The 22847-nt window shown below is 44.6% G+C and overlaps 2 protein-coding genes across 2 annotated transcripts in view; one reads left to right on the plus strand and one right to left on the minus strand.

The window, feature by feature from the left end:
- Positions 1 to 22847, minus strand: part of LOC139703161 (mitochondrial peptide methionine sulfoxide reductase-like) — a 55195-nt gene that overhangs the window by 26576 nt on the left and 5772 nt on the right. The gene's annotated exons all lie outside the window — the stretch shown is intronic.
- LOC114082400 (ras-related protein R-Ras2) lies at positions 17123 to 18689 on the plus strand. Its single transcript, XM_027923638.2, has one exon. It carries the CDS (start codon positions 17140 to 17142, stop codon positions 17752 to 17754), a length of 615 nt encoding a protein of 204 aa, XP_027779439.1. The 5' UTR covers positions 17123 to 17139; the 3' UTR covers positions 17755 to 18689.

A 22847-nucleotide genomic window follows, 5' to 3' on the forward strand; every position in this document is an offset into this window, starting at 1 on the left:
AAGCACACCCACGTGCAGTTTCTACGACTGTATCATGATAGCAGGTTTCCCACTTACCGGTGTACTGAGATTATTTCCCCATGCCACTGAAATTTTCAGAAAACACCACTTAGAATGACTACATAACACTCCATCAGATGGCTGTCCGGTTACTTAGTCAATCATTCCCTGTCATTGGGCATTCAGACTGAATCCTATTTTTATCCCTGAATGTAAGTATTTTTCCACACTTCTAAAGCTGCCAAAAGCCATAGTTATATAAGTGGAATTTCTAAATCAGTGTTTATAAAAGTTTTAAAATTTCTTGATGGCTAGAGACAAACTGCTTTTCAGTAAAGTTGACCCAATTTTCTTTCCCCATTAGCAGCATATTTAAGGGCCAGATTTGCTCGCTGTTAAATGGTTTTAGACCTTTGCAATTTATAGCTAGAAGTCAGTATTCTATTGTTTCAGTTATAGTGAATTTAATTATTAGTGAGTTAAAAATAAGTTTCATGTTTATTAGTAAATTTCATTCCTTCTTTGCTCTAATTTTTGCCATGCCCTATTTACATTGAGTTATACTTGGTCATTATGTTGATGTTTTATTATTAGTTGGTCATTCCATATAATTTTAATTAAAATACTTTAGTCATTTAAGTTATCATCGAAACAGATTCTATGCTGACAGAGCAGAAAAAATGACAGGAGAGAGTCTAGGAAGAACATTCAGCAGGTATAATAATCATGTTATGTAAACCACTTTTGATCTACTTTAAAATCTTATTTTGTCATTTGAAGTGTTGAATGATTTAACTACATAAGCTTGAAAATTCTGAATATTAAAAATGGTAACAGTATGTTATAAATATGACACATGTATCATGTATTCGGTATGAAAAGCATTGAAGCCACACTAGAAATATAAGCAAAAGCTATAAGCAGACTATTCATATAGGAAGAGATAAATGTAAATCAAGACATTCGAAACGCTCAACATCTTTAGATCAAATAAGAGCAAATAGGTGCATATGAAAACACTAGCATACCACCTCTTATTTATTACCATTTGTACAGCCCCTTGAAAGCATGCTGCTATTGTTGAGGACATAGTGGAACCAGTGCCCTTTCTGTCCAGTGACAGGGAAAAGTCTCCATGCCCTATGGGAAAGCCCCCTGGCACACATGGCACGAGCCACTAAGGTGTGCATTCATCTTGATGAACGATCCAGGAAACCTCAAAAGTACAACCCCAAAGGAGGGAAAAGATGTCTGAGGACTCTCATTCCGACCACCATTCTCACAAACGTGGAGGACTATAAGAAACACAGAAGTCCAAGGAGAGAAATGCTTCATGGAACAGCTGCAAGATGAAATGCAGTAACTATCAAAACCCAGCGTGCTCACCGCAGGGAAAGCTGCTAGTCCTAGAACACCAATAGCCTGGCGGGCACTCGGCCTACTTGGTGCCACTTTGCGCTCACAGCAAGTTTCCTCTACTGTGATAAAGAATATATAACATAACATTAACCACATAAGACTGAGCCATTTTTAAGTGCACAGCTCAGTGGGGTTCAATACATTCATGGTCCAGCAAACACCACCCACCTCGGGAGCTTCTCATCCTACAAAACCACACCCATTCAACACCAATGCTCCTCCCCTCTCCCGGCCCTGGCACCCCCATCCTACTTTCTTTCTCCATGAATTTGTCTGCTTCAGGTATCTCCATATAAAGTGGAATCATAGGGTATTTGTCTTTTTGTGACGAGCTTATTTCATTTGGTGTGATGTCCTCAAGGTTCATCCAGATGTCAGAATCTCCTTCCTGGTATTTCAGTGTGGGTATGTGTGTGCACGCGCCACATGTTACCCATCCACTCACCCATCAAGACACATGTGGGGTGCCTCCACCTTTCAGCTGCCATGAATAATGCTGTTTTGAAGCGGGGGACATGAACTGTTTGCAAGTGTGCAAGAAAGACATGGTCCCATCTTACAGATGAGGAAACAGTTCTGTTCACAAGTTTTCTCATACAATATCACACAGCTGGTAAGTGGTAGACACAGCCACAAGCCAACTAGGTTTCAAGCTAAGAGGAAGCTTGGGCCCATTCTATGACCCCAAGCCCCTTCAGAACAGAGGAAACTGGAGTCACTAAGAGCAAGCAAACGTCACACAGCAGTGGCTCTGATTAGAAATCACAGCTGGTGGTAGCTGATACCCAGGCTGTCAAAAATATTTTGCAGGATTAGGCTCTTCTTTTGCAACAGCAATATGGGGTCAGGAAAGTTTACCGCTCACCAGCCAACACTTGCAGACACGATCCCCACCGACACAGATGCAGACACTATTTGTGGAGAGGTTTAAAGATGCCTAGTTGTTTAAGAGAAACCACGATCATTCAAATTCAAGGTCCATTTGCATTGACAAACAGTACAGAGATGCCCTTGCCAAACTCACCTTTAAGTTTCTTTACTTTATTTCTCCAAAGTAAAAGAACCTGTGTAAAAATACACAGTGCAAATGATCAAAAGGATTAAGGGACTCCGAACCACTTATGGAAATACCCGCGCTTCGCAGGAGCCAGCCAACGTTACAGGCTCATTTCATTCCAGAGGCCAATCTGCAAATACTGTCTGGTGCTTCCAGAGATAAAAGGCCATATCTTAAAAATATTTTGAGCCGCGTCTTCACATTACATCGTGCAAATAGCATGATAGATGTGACAGGCAAACACACTCGTTAACATCCACAGCAGCAGCCCAGGTGCCTTCGCACTGCTGTTCCAAAATATCTTAAAAGGAAAGATGGGAAAGCAGGAGTGCCCTCTCTGAGCACCTTGCTCTGCTGCCTGACCCCACAGATCCCGAGGAAGGTGAAAGGTACAGAGGCTGGGGGAGGGGCCATTCCTTCCAAGACAAAGTATCCTAGGAGAGATCCCGCTGAGCTGTAGGCACAGGCTGCCAGGTGCCACCCTGACGTGTCTAGGAGCTCAGTTCAGGAGCCCTGTGCCCAGGTGGGCATCCTGGCCACTTGGCAGCTGTGTGGCCTTGGCAAAGCTCTTCTCTGGGCTTTGACTTCTTGACTTCCTTATCTGTAAATGCGGACATTAGTGGTACTTGCCCCAGAGAACTGTTTTGATCCTGAGTTCAATAATCCATGGGAGTGCTGGGGTTGTGGCTCAGTGGGAGAGTGCTTGCCTAGCATGTGTGAGGCATTGGGTTTGATTCTCAACACCACATACAAATAAATAAATATTCACCCACAATAAAGAAATAGACAAACAAACAAACAAATAAATAAATGTAAACTGTCCATGGGAAGTATTGAGAGCAGCATGAGGCTTCACATACACAAGAACTCCACCAACATTTGCTTTAAATTATTATTTTTTTGTACTAGGAATTATGCCAAGGCCTACTCCTTTTTATTTCTCACTTTGAAATGGGTTCTCACTAAATTGCTGAGGCTGACTTTGAACTTGCAATCCTCCCGCCTCAGCCCACAGAGTCACTGGGATTATAGGCATGCACTACCATGCCCAGCTCACTCAACATTAGCTTTTTATTAACAGCACTGTTAAAATGGATCACTACCATTTCTAGAGCTCATAATGTTTGGAGTCTGGGAATCTGTATGCTTACTGGATTCCCCAGGTGATTCTTAGAAGTGGTGCCGGTTGGAAACCACTGACTAAGACAGCCCACGGACTTCTTAAGGGGTCAACCCTCAACTATGTACCCTGGCACCCCAGTGCATACTGTCTGCAAGGTCAGGAGCATAGGGAGCCCCCAAGGCCTCAGGAGGAGACAGGAAGGAAGGCTGGAGAGGGGAAAGGATGAGGAGGGGCGGAGAGGAAGCAGAGGGGAAGGCAGGAGAAAAGGGGAGGGAGGAGATTCATTTGCCACAGTGAGGAGAAGGAGACTGGTCCCCAGGAGTAGTAGTGCAGATAGCCACCATGGGCATTCTCTAAGCACCATGCGTTGTTCTAGGCTCCTGACGTGCATGGATCGAGTGGACCCACAAACACCCTGGGACAGCTAATATCATTCTCAATTTTTGGAAGAGAAAATTGAGACACAGAAGTAAAGGAAATCTATCTAAAGTCAAACAAATATTAAGTAAGGGACCTGGACTTGAGGAACGCAGGGACACAAAGAGCAGATAGCCCTAGGTGACTCTGGGCAGGTTGTTGAGAGCCACAGCCGAAGGGGCCCCAGCAAACTTCCAGCTGCCAGCAATCCAGCTGCCGGCTGATGATTGGCTCACAGCGGCCCCAGCAACATCTAGCTGATTGGCTCCTCGGCCCCAGCAACATCTAGCTGATTGGCTCCTCTGCGGTGATGCTCATTGGACTGTTTCCCTGCCCTTTCAGACCACGGAGCTGCTCATTGGGGGACTTTTTTGGCTCCGCCCATGGAAGTTTGCTGGGGCCCCTTCGGCTGTGGCTCTCAACATCTCAATTCTAGACTGGCATAGTACTTCTTCTATATTCTTAACCTGAGAAAAATAGGGTAAAAATAGGGTAATTAAGGGAGAATTTCAGCTCTAATATCTATTTTTCCACTGCCTAGAACCTCCCAATCAAGCATTTTTCTTCATCAAGACAACAATTTTGTAACTATTATAATATGCAAACTCAAACTGTTAAGTTTTTTTCTTTCTTTTCTTTCATGCAGAGAATAATGGAATGCAAATATTTTCTCTCTCCTAGAGGCAGCGTTTGAATATTAACAAAAAGAACTAATATTTTGGTTGTTAATGATTTAGTCTCTAAGGGTAATGAAACATCAAGGTTTATTATGAAAATAACAGAACTAAATTTGAGGGAAAAGACAGTGCCTCTGAGGGAAATCTGCATAAAGAAAGGATTTTCCTCTTCTCTCCCTCTTGGTTGAAGGGAACTTAGAAAGAGGTGAATAAATAGAAAGGGTTACTGGAAGGAGCCCCTGGAGCTTATGAGTTTAAAAAAAAAAAAAGGAGAAGGGGACTTGCTGCCTGAGAAGAAACAAGTAGGTGGGCCTAACCAAGGGCCACTGCCAAGGGCACAATTCAGTGACTAAGTATCAAATGGAAATTGAGTAAGAGGGAGTCTTCATTTGCCTGAAATAACTACCCTAGCTGATCCTCTCCTTAACAACAAGAAAGAACTTAATTATAACCCAGTGTTTCATCTATTGGTTTTGGGTCATGATGGGCGGAGCCAAAAAAGTCCCCCAATGAGCAGCTCCGTGGTCTGAAAGGGCAGGGAAACAGTCCAATGAGCATCACCGCAGAGGAGCCAATCAGCTAGATGTTGCTGGGGCCGAGGAGCCAATCAGCTAGATGTTGCTGGGGCCGCTGTGAGCCAATCATCAGCCGGCAGCTGGATTGCTGGCAGCTGGAAGTTTGCTGGGGCCCCTTCGGCTGTGGCTCTCAACACAGGTCACATGCATATCAGGACATCAGAGACATCCAGAGGGACAGGGCTCTTATGGATGGAGAAACCAAGGTGGATGGAGGAGAGGGTGGGGCACCTCAGTGAGTTGAATGTGAGGACCAGGTGGGAACTTCAGGGAAGGGTCAGGGGCCAGGCTCGGGCTCTCTGCTGCAGGTGGGGCCCTTGTGTCTCTTACTGTGAGGGTTTCTCAGTGGCCCATCCCTGTGCTGCCAGCTACCGTCAGGTGAAGCAGGAAGCCCAGCCCCTGCCTCAGATGCAGGTGCATTTGGATCCACACACAGCCACCCTAGAGATGACCAAGAGGAATGTTATCACCTCACATCTAGAAAAGCTAAGGCGAAGAGCCCAAGAGCAACTGAGGTGACCAGAACTAGAGTCCACAGTGCTCCAGGACCTGCTGCCTCTCACACACCTGGCCTCTGCCTGGGGCTTCAGGAGCCTTCACCTGGCATCAGGACCCTCCAGCACTGGCACCATCTCTGCCTTGGGTCCCCACACCCTCCCTGATCCAGGCTCCTGTCTACCTGCACCCCCGCTCCCACAGCCCACAGCCCATGAGCCTCTCTCCAGCCAACTGCAGTCCAGACCCAACCTGCTCCTGAGGACCCTCCACTCCTCCTCCTCCAGGAAGCCTTCTGATCCTGGAACCTTCAGAAAAGGCAGATGCCAGAGGAAACACAGTCCATGTGACTTGATGGGACTGACTTTGCTTAGAGTTGGGGTCCTCAATGGAGTCACATCCTTGAGGTCACTCACAAGGTGGCTGTGAGGACTCGAGATGGTGCTAGGCAGCATCCTGAACCTGGCACACAAAGGGGACTCAAGCAAAGAGGTTTTCTTCCAACCTCAGGCTCAGCCTCCCTGATCCTTTCCGGGATAAGCTCTCTGCAGGGAAAACTTGAATGCTAGCTGTTCCAAGTACCTGCGTAGTCTCCCGCCCAGTGAGACCTGGAGAAAGGCACCCTGACGGCAGCTCTTCTCTGCTGTCCCCAGGACTGAGCATACAATAGGCTGTTAATAAAAACACCAGAATGGGAGGACGCATTAACTGATCTTCTTACCGCTCACTCAGCTTTCATCTGGACAGGGTCCTGACCCCCATGTGGACCCCAGCCCACTCACCTGCCTGAGGACCAGACCCCGGTGGAATCAGGCATGCACACAGTGCTCCGCCTCTCTGCCCCTCGCCTCTGAAGTCCACTTAGACCTCGCAGTACACCCTAAGACAGACATAGCCACCACCCAGAGACACAGCGAAGGCCGTAACATTCGTTCACTGTGTGGCCAACAGGGTGTTTTAGTTATTCATGGATCTATGAAAACTCACTGAATGCCTACAAAATTACACACACAGGCCAAGTGTCGGGGATGATGATGAAAGTCATTGTGGTGACAACAAACATCTCTTGTCCCATGGGTTCTGCCCATTCAGGGAAGGAACTGCTCTTTCACATAAAAAGACCTGATCTAGTTTATTTATCCTACAGGCCAGACAGAGGGGAGAAGTGAGCTACCGTCGACTATTTTTCATTAAATAATAACCACTTTTCAACGCCCCTCATCTTTTCCCTGCCAACCAGACTCATCCAAACCGCTAAACCAAATCAAAGAGCACGCAAAAAGATCCAGGTGTCTGAAGGAAGAGAGAGCGGGTGGGTGAATAGAACTCCCCTTCCCATAGAAGATCCAAAACACTACTTTCCTCTTGCTAATTAACTACAAAGAGGTAAGACGTCAGCTCAGTGTCATCTCCAGCTCCTGCAGATGGAAAATGTGATTTCCAACAATGTACTCATTATTAAAAAAAACCCTAATACATCAAAATTGGATGCCCTGTGGAGTTCATTATAGGATTTGAGGAGTGTCTATATTGTCATTTTATCTTGGCTTTTTTTCTTTTGTCTCATCAGTCACTTAAAGTGTCCGACGAGAAATGTAAGCTTTAAAAAGCATCCTATTCAGTGAAAAGTAGGAAAAACACTATGTGAGCAATTGTAATTTTTTTCCTTTTTTTTTTGTCCACCATGGGGAGACATGCTGGGGAGCTGAGAACCCACTGGTGTATGTTTTATACGGATGGATCACTCAGTGGATATTCTCTCAGAGAAAGGCTATAGGCACAGTTGAACACTTGATCAAGAAAATTCCTCAAGAAAGCAGTCAAATGTAACTATTGATTCTTGGTGCCAGGAGAGGTTCCCAGTGCTACCAAGGTAACTAGCAGGTAAAGATTGGTAACTAGCATAGGAGTGAGCAGCCCGCTGGCACACAGCCTGCTGATGATAGAGGCTGGTCTTCACCCTGTTGAACCATTATTTCCAGGATGTGAAACACATGAAGGATCCATGGGTGGGGGCTGATTGACGTCTGTCTTCCAGACTAGCACCTGCCCTCACCCTACTATGACATAGGCAGGCAGGACTAGATGTCAGCCAAACCAACCTGCCCAGTACAGACTGCAGTAACCTCGCTGCCAAGGGAACAAGTACAGTTTTACCTAATGGCCAAGGTACTGCACACTGAGAAAGTGTCTCCTTGAGGCTACTGACTTACAGCACCACGTCTGAAGCGAGGCCCATGGGTACCCTATCAGGGGGCCACAGGACAAGAGTGTTTTACAACTCTATGCCTCAGAATTGGTTGTGGAATGTTGTGAGATGGACTTTCACACCCATCCCTACATCCCCGCTGGAATTCTGATACAGCAGATCTGAGGCCAGGCCTGGGTGTGTGCACTCTCACCAACTCTGTGGGCACTTCTGACGCACATCTGGGAAGGAAAGCTGTGAATCTTGGTGCTTGAAATACGAGGCAGAGGAAACTCAAGACGATTTTTTTTAACAAAAATCTCAGAATTCTCTGTGTCCCAAAAGGTCACCTAGCTAAATGCTTTGTCATCTTCCACCCCACTGAGACAAGCAGATGACCATTTCTGGACAGGGCTCATACCACTTCACAAAGTAGTGCATGCCACTGTTGGACTCTCTCAACTGCTAGGAACTTCTGCCTTTTGGAGTCAAATCTGCCTTATACGCTGGGTCCAACTTGTGCCTCTTGGAGTCTATTCACTCCTCCGCTGTGGCTCTCGAGAAGGCTCAAGTCTCAGGGCTCTGTGGGGCAGTTCAGTGGACACTGACTTATAGTCAGAAGACATAAATTTGAGGGCACAAATTGCCAGAGAATCCTCTTTACTTCTCTTAGTCATAAGGTGCTCCTATGTAAAGCAGGAATTCTAATACCTGTTCTACTATCTCAGAGCATGGTAGTGATCCACTGGTGGATAAGGGAGAGCACTTTGGGGACTTCCTGTAGTGATTAGGACTGTCCCTCATCACTAGTGTCTAAGTATGTATTATTAGTACCATATACCAAGGTGACCGGTAAGCCACCCATAATGGAACTTCATGATCAACAGCCAGACACTGTCAGGGAGGTGGGGTCTGCGTTGACACCACCAGAACAGCATGACTGCTCTCAGATGGGCTTCCCTGGGTGAGCCATCAGGGGTCAGTTTTTTCCTAAAAGTGTCATTCCAACTTAGAAGACAGTTGAGAACCCCTGAAATCGTGATAACAGAAGTCCTTAAAGCCAAGTCTGATGTCTTTTCATATTCATCAAAAACATTCTCAACCCTTACTAACACAGATGAGAAAAGCACCTTATCGAGCCCACCATTACCAACATCAAGGCTGCCTGCTGCACCCAGAAGAGCTCCCTCAAGTCTCCAGGACAATGAAAACTGCCTATTCATTCTGTACCTAAACCACATAACAGCTACTTTTTAAGTTGATGTGGTGGCTGCATATTCTCCCACCTTGATGGCACAGTGCTTACAGATATGCCACACAGGAGTGGTGCAGAAGGGCCATCCAGGAGGAATGGCTGTGCCTTATGTAGACATCTAAATCCATTAATATAAATACAATTACTTGGTTGGTCTAAATATTTTTGAGAAGAACAGAACTAAGGGCCAAGCCTTTCGATTTATTCACAACTTAGCTGCAAGTGGAAATATTGTTGGTGGTTTTAAAAACATCTTGGTTCTGCCTGCCTATTCAGTACCAAAAAGTTCCACTGAATTTGTACCAAACCATTCCCCCGAAAAAAATATCTACCAGCTTTATCTCAAAAGCATGTCAACCACACAAGCAACCAAGGTACAATAAGTTTATAATTGACTCTGTAAATGTCAAGCAGAAGCTCTTCAGAAAATCTTCACAGGATCAAACAAGCTGATTCGAGCAATTCAGTCCACTATAGTCTAACCCAGGTATTCTCAGGGATGGTGCTGTCACGTCCAAAAGGGCAAAAATTGGTTCTTAAGGGACAAAAATGTCTTGTATGTCAAAATAGTTGTGGCCTTCTGAAGGGTCACAGTACATAAACTGACAGATAGTGACATCTGTGATGTTAAAATTTAATGAAAGGGGGCTGATGGACACAAGGAAGAAATGTCTGAGAGTTGCTCCTTTTGTAAAGTTGAGAAGCATGGGTCTAACTGATCTAATCTGCCAGTAGAATTGAAACAGGGACAGGACCAACCACAACTCTTAAGCCACTTCCAGGTGGAGTCACACATGACCTCACAGAGGAGGGCTTTGCTCCTTAGGTTCTCAGTGAGCCCAAGAGCCTCGGGCCTCACTCTTGGGTTCAGCTAACACAACAGGGAGTGAGACAGTTCCTCACCCGAGAAGCTCACGGCCCAGAAGGACAGCAGTCCTAAATGGAATGTCCAGCATGAAGCAGTGACTTCCAGGAGAGGGGTGCGCAGGAGGACACCTGCCTGCCATCTGAGAGGACTTCTGGGGAAAGATGAGCCCAGCGCTCTTGGCACTGAGTGCTGCAGTAGCCTTTGTGAGCCCTGAGTCTCTCAGTCTTGAGGACTTCACCCTTGAAGGGCATCCAAATAGTCAATACAAACATGGGGAGCATTTATTAGGCTCCATACCTTGACCTACGATTATTACTTCAACTTCAGAAGGAAACAAGGCCCTGAGCAAAAGCTTCCGTATGTAGGAATTATCTATTAAATCTTCATTGTAGTGCCATATTATGTCCATTTTACAGATGAAGAGGCCAAGCCTCAATGAGGTAGAATCATTCGCTAACTTCAGGCCTCGCAGCGGGTAGCAGAGCCCAGCAGGTTTAAGCCACAGCTCCAACCTGGCCGTTGATTCCATAGTCTCATGCTCTCCTGCATAAACACCCGCATTAAGGGAACCACTAAATTATTGCCACCGTAGCTTCCTATAGAGTCAAACTCAGCTGTAATTAGATTGATATTGGGAATCTTTTAGTCTTGATTAGTGTATCTTTGATGATAGCCAGTAATTAATTTAGGAGCCCAAAGGCATGCCCTGAGAAACACACCAAATGGTTCCACCACGCCAAGGGCATTGGCGGTGCAGTCGGAGGCTGACTAGGAAGAATTTCTCAACTTCTCTGTATCTCAGGTCCCTCGTCCACACAGCAGTTATTATAAAATGCCCAAAAGGCAAGCTGGGAGGATTACACTGCGGGTACATGTGCACGCACACTCACATGTACACATACACACAGGTGGTGTTAACTGTAATACCTATTTCTTCTGCTCATTCTCTCCATCCCAGCCCAACAATGCAGGAATTTAACAGACATGAGCCTCTGGTCTTGGCTACATGCACAGGACGAGGACAGTGATATAAGAAATTCAAAGATACGTGACATGAAGAGCCTACCCTCGGGAGACTCAGGAGAACACTAACAAGGTAAAACGTGCAGGTGCCACAGGAGAGTACAGAGAAGCCATCTGGAAGTCTGGAAAGGAAGAGGACAGGAAGGTTCCATCGAGGGAGAGCATCTAGCTGGATGTTGGAAAATGGGTACCACTGAGACACACAACTGGGAGTGAGGATGTTCAGCTCTGTTTCTATTAAAATTAATTTAAATGCATTAGGAGAAAACCCAATAAAAGGGAGTGATTTTAAATATGTTATCAAATGAGGTTTGGGTAAGACTACTTTGAAAGATTGGGAAGTATGGTGTCAGGTGCTGGGATAGAGCAAATCAGTCTGTGTTTAATGGTGACAAAGTTTCAGATCTGCAAGATGAAACAGGTTCTGGAGATGGACAGCGGTTGCAACAACTATTCGAATGCACTTAATACAGTCGCTCTTCCCTTGTCTGTGAGGGGTATACTCCCAGACCACCAATTGACGCCTGAAACCTTGAATAGTACTGAACACTGTATATACTATATTTTTCCCATATATACTTTACCTATGATAAAGTTTAATTTATAAATTAGGCACAGCAGGAGATTTACAATAAAAACAACAAAATAGAACAATTATAACAATACACGGTAATAGAACTGCCAATATAAGTACTTTTGTGCTAAGGGGCCATTATGAGGTAAAATAAGGGTTACTTAAACACAAGCAGTGTGACACAGTGACAGTCAATCTGATAACCATAACAGCTAGTGAGTTACTAACTGGTGGGTAGCATATACAGTGTGGATATGCTGGACAAAGGGGCAGATGACACATGTACTAGCAGGACGGTGGTGCAACAGAAGAGTGTACGATTTCATCACACTCCCCAGAGCAGCACACAACACAACATTTATGAATTGTTTATTTCTGGAATCTTGTACTTAGTATTTTTGGACTGTGGCTGATCATGAATAACTGAAACGACAGAAAGTAAAAACCAAGGATAAGGGGTGAACTACTGAACTACCAAAATGTAAAAATGACTAAATTGGTAAATTTTATGTTATGTATATTTTACCACAATTAAAAAAGAAAAGAAAGGTTTGGGGAGGAACACATCAAAATCCAGATGAATTCTGCGCTCAGATTGCTACACAAGTATCTTCAAATTTTTTTGATTGTTACGGCACCGAATGACAATAACAAAAGTCACAGGCAGCACTCACTGTGAGGTGCAGTTCTAAGTGGCTTCCGTATCAACTTAATCCTCCCAATAAACCAACAAAGGAGGCACTTTTATTGCACCCATTTCACAGATGAGGACAACAGGCATAAAGCATCAATTGATCACAATCACAACACCAAAAAGAGAGCCGAGTCAGAATCCAGGCCTAAATATGCCAGCCCCCTTCGTCCCAGGCTATGCTGAGAAAATGGAGGAGGCCGTCCAAGCAGGGGACCACTGGCTTGGATCCCAACACATGCACAAGAATATCTACTTATTTAAGTTTTAAAAAATGAAGGTTTCTGTGGAGATTTTTTAAATGATTAATTGAGATTCTGACTAATCAGCTACAAGGCAAGAAAAGCAGTGGGTAAGACATCCCCCCCTTCCTGGAGCTCAGGATGCTGTTGAAGTGTGGGAGCATGCAAGTCAATCCGCACTGGCAACCGCGGGAAGGGCTGGCTCCAAGTGCTGGCAGGAGGACCGTCCTCTTCCCAACAAGTGTGAAGGTGGCTCAGGGGTCAGCCAGTAGTGGTGTGCAATTTTTATATGACAAAATATAGGATTAAGTGTGTCACTGGAATCTAAGAGACTGTCTGGATGCATCTTGCATGGTTTATTGGAAAGATAACTTGAAGAAACCTTTACCAAGCAAAGAGAAAGGAGTGTGTGTGTGTGATGTGAAGACGTGCATAAACAACGTCTGCACTGAGCACTGGATCTGGCCAGCCTTCCAGGAAAGTCTCCTGGGCTAGGTTTAAGGAGCTCCTGGAGCTATGAATGGGGCCTTCTTCTCTTTGATCTTCAAGGGGAGCCTACAAATCCTGTGTATTTTCTAGGGAGCAACACTGGTCTCCATTCCCCCTTTTCCTGCAGAGGGTGGGGAAAGCAGTTAGTCAAATAAAATCCAAGTCTCCTCAACAAACTATGGACAGAAGCAGTAAAGATAGGGAAGCAGCCTGCCTTTCCACATTTTTGTTGGAGAATTCATCCTGAACTCCAGGATCAACAGTACAGAGTCAGTGGCCAGAAAGTGAGCTGGAAAGAGCTGCGCTATTCAAGATTCATTTAGCAACCATGTGGGGGGCACTTGGGTGATGTCAGAGTCCACAGATGGAGATGCCAATTTCAAGGGCATCTCCATGGCTCTCTGATTAGAGAACAGTCAGGCCCAGTGTCACCATGGCAGCTTCTGTCACCTGGGAGTGCAGAGACAACAAGGCTGGACACTAAGAGGGGAGAGAATGGATACCTGTCCCCAAAGACAATGATGCTGGCAAATGTGCTCCTCACTGGAGATGCTAATATCAGAAAGCATCTGGCTAGATGAGTTGCGTGCGTAGCTTTCATCTTGCAGCTACCCATTGTAGAGGTCAGTCGAAATTATTTCCTTGACTGCCAAAACAGCTAGTGGAAATGGTTCAAAGTGTCTTCAAAAAATAAATTTCAAGCTGCAGGTAAATCAGTAATGATTTCTGTACCAGGTTCTCCATCCTGGCTCTCTTGCAAATCACGGCAATGTGCTTGCCGGTTACTCACTGCTGAGGTTGGTGAGGGGACGATGTTTGTGAGGCTTGTTGGTTTTCGTGGATGAAAGGTTTTTGATTAGTACAAATTATAAATTATTACCATTCATTAGAAAGAACAAACGGATTATTTCAGCTCCTAATGCATCTCTGACATCCGCATGCTACTGCACAGGAGGAGGGTGGGGCAGCCCACATTCTTTTCACAGCACCACCACGGAACAAAACGACACTCCTCCACCTTGCACAGAACACTTCAGAGCAGTCTGAAAAACCTGAAAAGTAAGTCCCACATTTCTTTGTTCTTTTATCTAAAAAGCAGGGAAAATATAATTAGAAATGTGGCTAAGAAGCCTCACTATTGTGCTTGGTGATAAGCTTCAGATGCTTGGATCCCAGCTCGATAATGGCCATGGTCTTGATCGGTGCCCCTGTACAAAGCAGGCTCCTGCTTCACAGACAGGGTGGGGTCAAGGTTTCTGGCCCAGAGAACAAAGTACAATTCCCCACAGAGGAGCCACTCCATAGAGCATGGTCATTGTGCAGATTTGATACCATTTCCCCCTGTAGCACATGCCAGGAATTGTCCCTTAAAGACAGTTTCTTATCTCTAACACTTGCCTAAGGTGTGTGGTGTGCAGTCCTCGCTGCACTTGTATTGTTCAGGTCTCTGCTTCCACAAAATCTTCAGAGTGAAAGCCACGTGTGCCCGCCACGTGTGCCCGTGAGTGCTGCACTGTTGTCAAGGTCGGTCGGCCCAGGTTGCTGTGCACCATCATCCCTGTGGGCGGCTGTTGGAAGGTGATGTTTGTGTCTTCTCTACTTGTTTTGTTAAATCAATCCTTTTTAATAAATAAGTTAAACTTTGTTTTTCAACATTTCCAGTGGGGAAGTGCAGGGCAGAAGAGGTAAGGGGAAGAGGAGACAGAGAAAGAACTTGTACATACTGATTTAGAGTAAGTGATTTAGAGCTATTTTGACTTATTGGTGATTGCAGGAGAAAGTGCTTTTTACTTTGATTAATAAATGTTATGGTTTGGATCTGGAATGTCCTCAAAGGCTTGTGCATTTAAAGGCTTGGTCCCCAGTGCAGTGATGTCCAGAGGTGGGCTTTCAGGAAGTGTCTGCATCATGAGGGGTCTGACCTCTCAGTGGATTAGACTCTTGGGGGGATGACTCCTTTGAGTGGACTACCGAAAGAGAGTGGGAACTGTATGCAGGTGGGGTATGATTGGAGGGAGTAGGTCACTGGGGACACACCCTAGGGGACTATACTTGTTCCTGGCCCCTTCCTCCTGCCCTCTGCTTCCAGCTCCATAGTGGAGGTGGTGTCCTCTACCACACCCTCTGCCAGGACATTCTGCCTTGTCGCAGGCCCAGAGCAATGGAGCCAGCTGACCACGCACTGAAGCCTCTGAAACAATGAGTAAAAATAATCTCTCCTCCCCAAGTTGTTACTGTCAGGTATTTTGACACAGTGACAGAAAGCTGACTAACATAACAAATTTATGGAGATGATATTCACATGCTTCTAATTCACCCCCTGAAAATGCACAGCTCAAGTGGCTTTCAGAATGTCCCCAGAGCTGGGCAACTATTACTGAGGCAGGAGAGAAGAAACAGAAGGATAGGCCAAAAGAAGACAAAAAGGAGGACAAGGAAATAAACTTTCCACCTGACGTTCTGCAGACCTTTCCAGGCCTGGCACTCACAGGTCAGCTTTTCTTCCAGGCCTGGCACTCCCACGTTTCTGGGAAATCTGTAAGTCTTCAAGTTACTGGAAATTCACCCACTTGTTAAAGTTACCTTGTGCACTGTTAATTAGCCCACATAATAAATAGATTAAGCAAAGAGAGATACACTATTTAAAGAAACGTATAATGTAGGGGATTTTCCAACATCGTCTACTGATCAGATAATGGAGACCATGTCAGCCTAAGGATCCTGAGTATGAGCAGACCACCACAGACCATCCTGGGATCACCAGACTGATGTTATCCCCACACCTACCCACACTCACACCTCACCAAGCTTTCCTTTTAAACGAAGAACTTGAGAACCCCCAAAGCACCCCTCACTCTCCAGATGTACTCTCTTGAATGTGTATTCCTTGCTTTCTTTAACCAATCTCTGTGCCTCTATTTGATACTTCCTTAAGTTCACTTCTGCAACATTTGTCAAGATCACCACTTGCCTGAGTTGAGGTCTCCATCTCTGGGAACTCCTTGGACCTCCTTGGGCAACATTACCAGAGTCAGTTTTAAAGCATTGTCATCACTCCACCAGCCTCTCAAAACAATGGGAAAAAGGAGTAACACTCCAGACACTTTTTACAAGTTGGTATAACTTAATATTAAAATCAGACTAGGACAGTATAAAAAAGAAAAATTGTAGGCCAATCTCATTAATGAACCAAGATGCAAACTCTACATCAAAATTAACAGCAAACTAAACCCAGCAATGCATTTAAAAGCTAAAGCCCAAGGTAATTCAGGTTCATCCGAAAAATGTAATCAAAATCATTACCAAGATTTTTTTCATGAAAGCTGATTCTAAAATGAATGGAAGAGCAAATGGCTGAAATGACCAAGACGTTCCTGAAATGCTAATGGAAAGACTGGCCTTACCAAATACATCACTGATAACTAAGACAGTGCTTTGGTGCCACAATAGATACCAGAGCTAAGGAACAAAGCGAAGAGCCCTGAGAGAGACCTGTGCAAATATGAACACTAAGCATATGACAAGAGACTCTATTGTAGATCTAGCAACTGACAATTCATCAAAATGAAAACAAAATTAGACCCCTACATAATAAAAATTAATTCTATTCATGTTAAAAAGTTTAATGTAAAAGATGAAACTCCTTTTGTCTTATAGAAGCCAACTAAGGAATATTCCTTATTTGTGATCCTAGGTTAGGAAAGACACAAATCTAGGCAAGATACAAAATATAAAACTATAAAGAAAAAGATTAATAAATTTAATCACTCTAAAATTAAGAACTTCTGCTCATCAAAAGACACAAAAAAAGAATTTTTAAAAAGAAAGCCACCAGAGTCGGCTTCTCCGCGCCTCGGGCGGCACCAAGTCAGCCCCGGGGCTTGCGCTGCCGCGCCGAGAGTCCTTCCTGGCAGCTCCCGGCGCTCGGGACCCCCGCCCGGCCGCTCGCCCGCAGCCCGCCGTCCGCACACGTCTCCGAAGCCGGGCCTAGGGCGGGCGGCGGCGGCTCAGCGCGGCGCGGCCGGGCTGGGCTCCGCGGCGTCCCCATGGCCGCGGCCGGCTGGCGAGACGGCTCCGGCCAGGAGAAGTACCGGCTCGTGGTGGTCGGCGGGGGCGGCGTGGGCAAGTCGGCGCTCACCATCCAGTTCATCCAGTCCTATTTTGTAACAGATTATGATCCAACTATTGAAGATTCCTACACAAAGCAGTGTGTGATAGATGACAGAGCAGCCCGACTAGATATTTTGGATACAGCTGGACAAGAAGAGTTTGGTGCCATGAGAGAACAGTATATGAGGACTGGTGAAGGCTTCCTTTTGGTTTTTTCAGTCACAGATAGAGGCAGTTTTGAAGAAATCTATAAGTTTCAAAGACAGATTCTCAGAGTAAAGGATCGTGATGAGTTTCCAATGATTTTAATTGGTAATAAAGCAGACCTGGATCATCAAAGACAGGTTACACAGGAGGAAGGACAGCAGTTAGCACGGCAACTTAAAGTAACATACATGGAGGCATCAGCAAAGATTAGGATGAATGTAGATCAAGCATTTCATGAACTTGTCCGGGTTATAAGGAAATTTCAAGAGCAAGAATGTCCTCCTTCACCGGAACCAACTCGGAAAGAAAAAGACAAGAAAGGCTGCCATTGTGTCATTTTCTAAGAATCCCTTGAATTTTAGCTACCAACTGCCAGGAAAAGCCCTCATCTCCTCCTCCTCTCCTGATGGTTTACATCATGTTGGTACCTTTCTAGCCTTAGACAAATGATCACCGTGTTAGCCTTAGACCAAGAAGCCGGCTAATCCTTTCCATGAAGCTAATATAATGGTTATTTCCAGACCAATTTAAAGGAAACACTAAGGCTGCTTCAAAGATTATCTGATTCTTTCTAAATACATGTCTACATATACAGACATATTCTTTTTTTAAGGGCTTACATCTTAATAGGGATGAATCAGTTTTGGAACCTAAGCTGTTTGCTAAGCTGAAGTTTTAGGTTGTGAAATAATTTTTAACTTCTGGAATCATATTACCTACTGTTATTCTAACCTCCACAGGAGGGTTTTTTTTTTTTAATATGAATTTTTTGCCTATCTTTAAAGATTTTGATGTCAACCTTAGTTAACCTTAAATACACTGAATGGAGTCTACAAAATTGAGACATATCAGACCTTTCTTGATACTACAGCTTTTGTTTCCCAGTGGCCAAAATACCAAAATACCTATTGTATTTATGGATTAAAAACTGCTTATCAAGCCTGTTATGACTCCTCCTCTTGAAGATGATAGTGTTCTATGTGGCCAAATATTTGGACTCATTCTGGACTTGGGCATCTCAATGTGTACTTGGTTTCTTAATTTAACTCTTTCACAGCCATGCTAAGGATAAGAATGAATTATTTCTGTCTGTCTTCCTTTTCAAGTATTTCTGGTTTAAGGGATTCAAAAAAACTAAAGTTGTTTTTGTTTTCTGTAATATAAAATATGGAATTGAGCTTTCCAGAGTCAGAGATGATTAATGTTTTTGCTATATACTTTTATACATTATTTTCTTATTGAACTAGTTAACAAGTATTTTTATATGTTTGTAAGCAAATATGCTTCACAGCATACCTTGTGTATATGTAAAGATAAGTATTTAATTCTCACTGTTCACTTTTAACTGACAAAGAAAAAAAAGTGGAAACTACAGAAACTGTGGTAGAACTTTTACTTGCTGGTCTGATCCTGGTTGTATCTATCTTTGGCCAGTTTTATCCCCATTCAAGAAACCTTCCCAATCGAATACAACTGGATGAGACTCTGAAATCATTTCAATATCCCCTGCTATATATTGACTGTTATATCAAGTATTAATTGTAAAACTTGTAATTGACAATTAGTATAACTGTGGATGGCTTCTGATTTTGTTTTAATTCTGTGGATTGTGTTTAAACAATTCAAAAGTATGTTCCTGATTTTGAGATACTAAGTGGTATTGCACAGTTGTCACTTTATTGAATGTGTACAACAGTCCCATGACCTTTATAGAGCATACCCTTGGATAGCTTCAGGTGCTGAAATTAAAGTTGATCTGTTATCACAAAAAAAAAAAAAAAGAAAGCCACCAAAGATAAGAAAAATATTTGTTATCATGTTAAGTGTCAAAGAATATACTCCTTAATCAAGAAGGAAAAGCAAAAATCTAAATAGAATAATTAGCAACAGATATAAATAGGAATTTCACAGAAGAGAAACATGAATGGCCAAATACATATGAAAATTATTAGTAATCAAGAGAACGCAAATTAAAACCATAAAGGATGCCATTTTAAATCACAGAGTCAGCATAAATAAATAAAAATAACCTGAAATAGGGACATCCTAGCGTGGGAATCAAAAGCTGAGTGTACTCTATCATCCAAAAATCTAGGAGCTGAGAGACACATGTACCTAGGTGTTTGGAGGCATGAACACGTGCACAAACAGCATAGTTTATGACAGAAAAGAATGGAAACAACCTAATGTCCATCTGTGGAAAATAGAAAGATAAATGTTTATAGCCATTCCAGAACAGGCACTCAGCAGGGGGAAAAAAAGAAAGAAAGAAAAATACATTAAAAGTACATTCCACCAGTAAAGATGAATCTCAGGGACAAATGTTGAATGATAAAAATAATACATGAGAGAATGTATAGAGTAGAGCTCCACCTTGAAACTGGTTTGAACAGACAAAACTAAAGACAGATGTGGCAGGACCACAAAGACAAACAAAGGCCACTGAGTGCTCCATTCACAAAGAGGCCACTTCTGGGAAGAAAGCAAGAGGCTGCGAGGAGACGGCGGACAAAGGCGTCGCTGTTATGGGTAAAGTCCTAGCTTTTAAATTGAGCAAAGGGCTCATTTTTTACTAAGTTTGCAATTTAAATTCACTTCATAATTCCTTTCATGAGTCAAATATCTAATTTCCTTTGAAGACAAATACCTATAATAGCCCTAGATGATCTTATCTCTTATATCTCTTCTGACAAAAGAAACTATGTGTGTTAGCCTTTATCTTTCATTTAAGAACAAGTCATTCCTAACACTTTGCCTGGGCATTTAATTATACGTACAAATACACAAATCAGCTGCTAGTTAGTCTACTGAGTTTTCTTGTGTTATACCTTTCAAATCTAGAACTAAAATGATCATTTTCATCACAGAGGCCACATCCAAACCTTTTCTCCCCATTCAATTAAGATTTATCCTTTAGAAGCCTTCCAAATAACAAAAGTTAAAGCATGGTTTGAAGGCTGCTCACTAATTCTCGGAGGTTCTCTGCCAGGAAGCTAAATGTGACTGCCTTTTTCTGCAGCAAACCTGAAAATAAACTAGGAAACTAAGCCAAAGCAATGCCTTCATGGAAAGACTAGATTAATTAAAAACCAGGCCTTGAATGGAAGTTGTGATGTTGGTGTTGATGAGGTACTTCTGAGAACACTGCAACTCCTCTTCCTGCCTTTGGCCTGCTTCAGGCCAGGAAGCTTGGAGTGGGAGAGGGTGCGCTTGGTATGTTTGGATCTGGAGTATCTCCCAGAGCATCCTGTTGAGAAGAGGGGCTGTGGGGAAGGGGTTAGATCATTAGGGTTCTGACCTCATCCACTGACAGCCGAATGGACTCCTGGGAGGTGGGACCTTGCTGGGGTCATGCCCTGGAAGGGTCTGTCTTCTCTCCCACCCTTTGTACTCCCACCCCCACCTCTGTCTCTCTACCCCCCAGCTGCCGAGAGCAGAGCAGCTTTCCTCTACCACACCTTCCCGCCATCTTGCCTCACCTAAGGCCCAGAGCAGAGGGACCAGCTGACTACATGGATAGAATCCTCCGAAACTGTGAGCCAAAATAAATCTTTCCTCCTCTCAGTTGCTACTGTCAAGTGCTTTGGTCACAGCAACAAGAGAGAATTGACGCCGTTGTCTCCCTCACTCTGTTTTATCCACTTTCTCTCTCCCTTTATCTCTCCAGGGCTGAGCCCAGAGTGAAAGGTGAAAGCAGAAAGAGAGTCCAGGCTTATGTGGTGGGTGACACTTGTCAGATGGTGTTAGGGGCTGAATTGTGTCCCCCTCCCCAATTTATATGCTTAAGTCCTAGCCCCCTAGGACCTCCGAATGAAAGTGGATTTAGACACAGGGTCTTTAAAGAGTCATTAAAGCAGGCACTGATCAATATGGCTGGCGTTCATACAAGAGGAGATCAGGATACAGACACACAGAGGGATGGCCATGTGAGGACACAGGGAGAAGAAGGTGGTAGGCCCTGAGGAGAGGTTTCAGAGAACAGCAGCTTTGATGACACCTCGACTTGGATTTCTGGCTTCCATGTCTATGAGAAAATCAATTTCTGTTGTTTAAGCTGCTGAGACTGTGCCAACTGTCACGCAGCTTGGGCAGAACACTCATCTGGTATGCAGCGTCCCTCACAAGGTGGTAAACACACAATCAAAGCTTCTTTTCCTCCCTGCATGAGTCTGGGGGCTTCTGGTGGGAAGAAGCCTCCAGGAATTTCTGGCAGTTGTTCCCTTGAGGTGGTCAGGCCTGTCCTTTCTGCTCCAACTGGCTGCTCACAGCGTCCCTACCTGCTCTTCAACCTCTGGGACTTCCAGCAACCTACCCCATAGGTCTTCTGTCAGGACCCCTCTGCACAACCCCCCCATCAGTAGTTCTCTTGGGAGAGATACTTTTTTAAGTTCTCAGGGTGGCTCCACACCACAAGGTCAATTCTAGAAGACAACACTTTGTCCCACACAGGTGGAAGCCCAGCCAGGCCCTGCCCAGCTGTGGTTCTCTTTCCAGGGCGCCAGGCCCTTCTTGCCACAGCCTTAGCCTTTATCCTTGCCAGGCAAGAGTGAGACACTCATCCTTACATTCCCAAGCTCTGGGAGCATATGGTAAGTTCCACAGTTGCACTCCTTAAAGCCCCGCCGCTTGGCTTGAGGTAATGAGGCATCCTCTGCTTCACCCCTCTCCTTAGGTTTCAGGGGGAAGATGCCTAATTCTCCAACAGCTCCTCAAAGAAATCTCCTCAACTCTTCAAACCCCTCTGTCTAAGGCTGATTTAAAGGATTCTACAACTTCCTAGATGACCTGTGCAACTGGCCTGAAGGTGCCCAAGGAATGCTCAGCTTGGCACCTCCTCCTGGCTTCAGGCTCAGGGGTCTGCTGACTTTGGTGCACAGAACTTCTAGTTCCACCGGGCTTCCTGCTGCCCACCCACGAGAAGATATGAAGGGCTCTCTTGGTAGAAGTGACTGAGAGACTAGAACCAGACACACGCTCAGGAAAGGGCTGCTGGCCACCTCCCTGCATGTCCCCACACTCTGCAGTCTCAGTTTCACTTCAGTCTAGCTGGACAGTTGTCCCAGAGCTGTTCCCCATTTCCCAGTTAACAAGGTGGAATGACTGGCCTGGGATTCACTGGGGGAAGAGCCCTGGGATCTGGCCTTCTTAAGGAACTGGAGGTAAGTGCATTCTGAAGCCTGGGTGTCTAAGGTCTGAGCCTTCTGCACAGCAGCTCGCTACTGAACACTCCTCAGGCAGAGTCTACATGTGCTGGTCTCCGAGTGAGTGACCGAGCTGGGGTCACGCAGAGACTTGGGAAGACGGAAGGCAACTGAGGTTGTTTGTTATCTTTTTGAGCTATTTTTAAATATACTTTAGCATCTGTGGGGAATTATCCAATGCCACAAGATTACATGTATGCTGTTTGCCTCATGATTTGACCCCATTTTCCTTTCCA

The sequence above is a fragment of the Marmota flaviventris genome, chromosome X (assembly GCF_047511675.1).
Source record: "Marmota flaviventris isolate mMarFla1 chromosome X, mMarFla1.hap1, whole genome shotgun sequence".
Classification (NCBI taxonomy): Eukaryota; Metazoa; Chordata; class Mammalia; order Rodentia; family Sciuridae; genus Marmota; species Marmota flaviventris.

Coding starts and splice junctions, on each gene's coding strand:
- LOC114082400 (XM_027923638.2), top strand. CDS start 17,140: ATGGCCGCGGCCGGCTGGCGAGACGGCTCCGGCCAGGAGAAGTACCGG.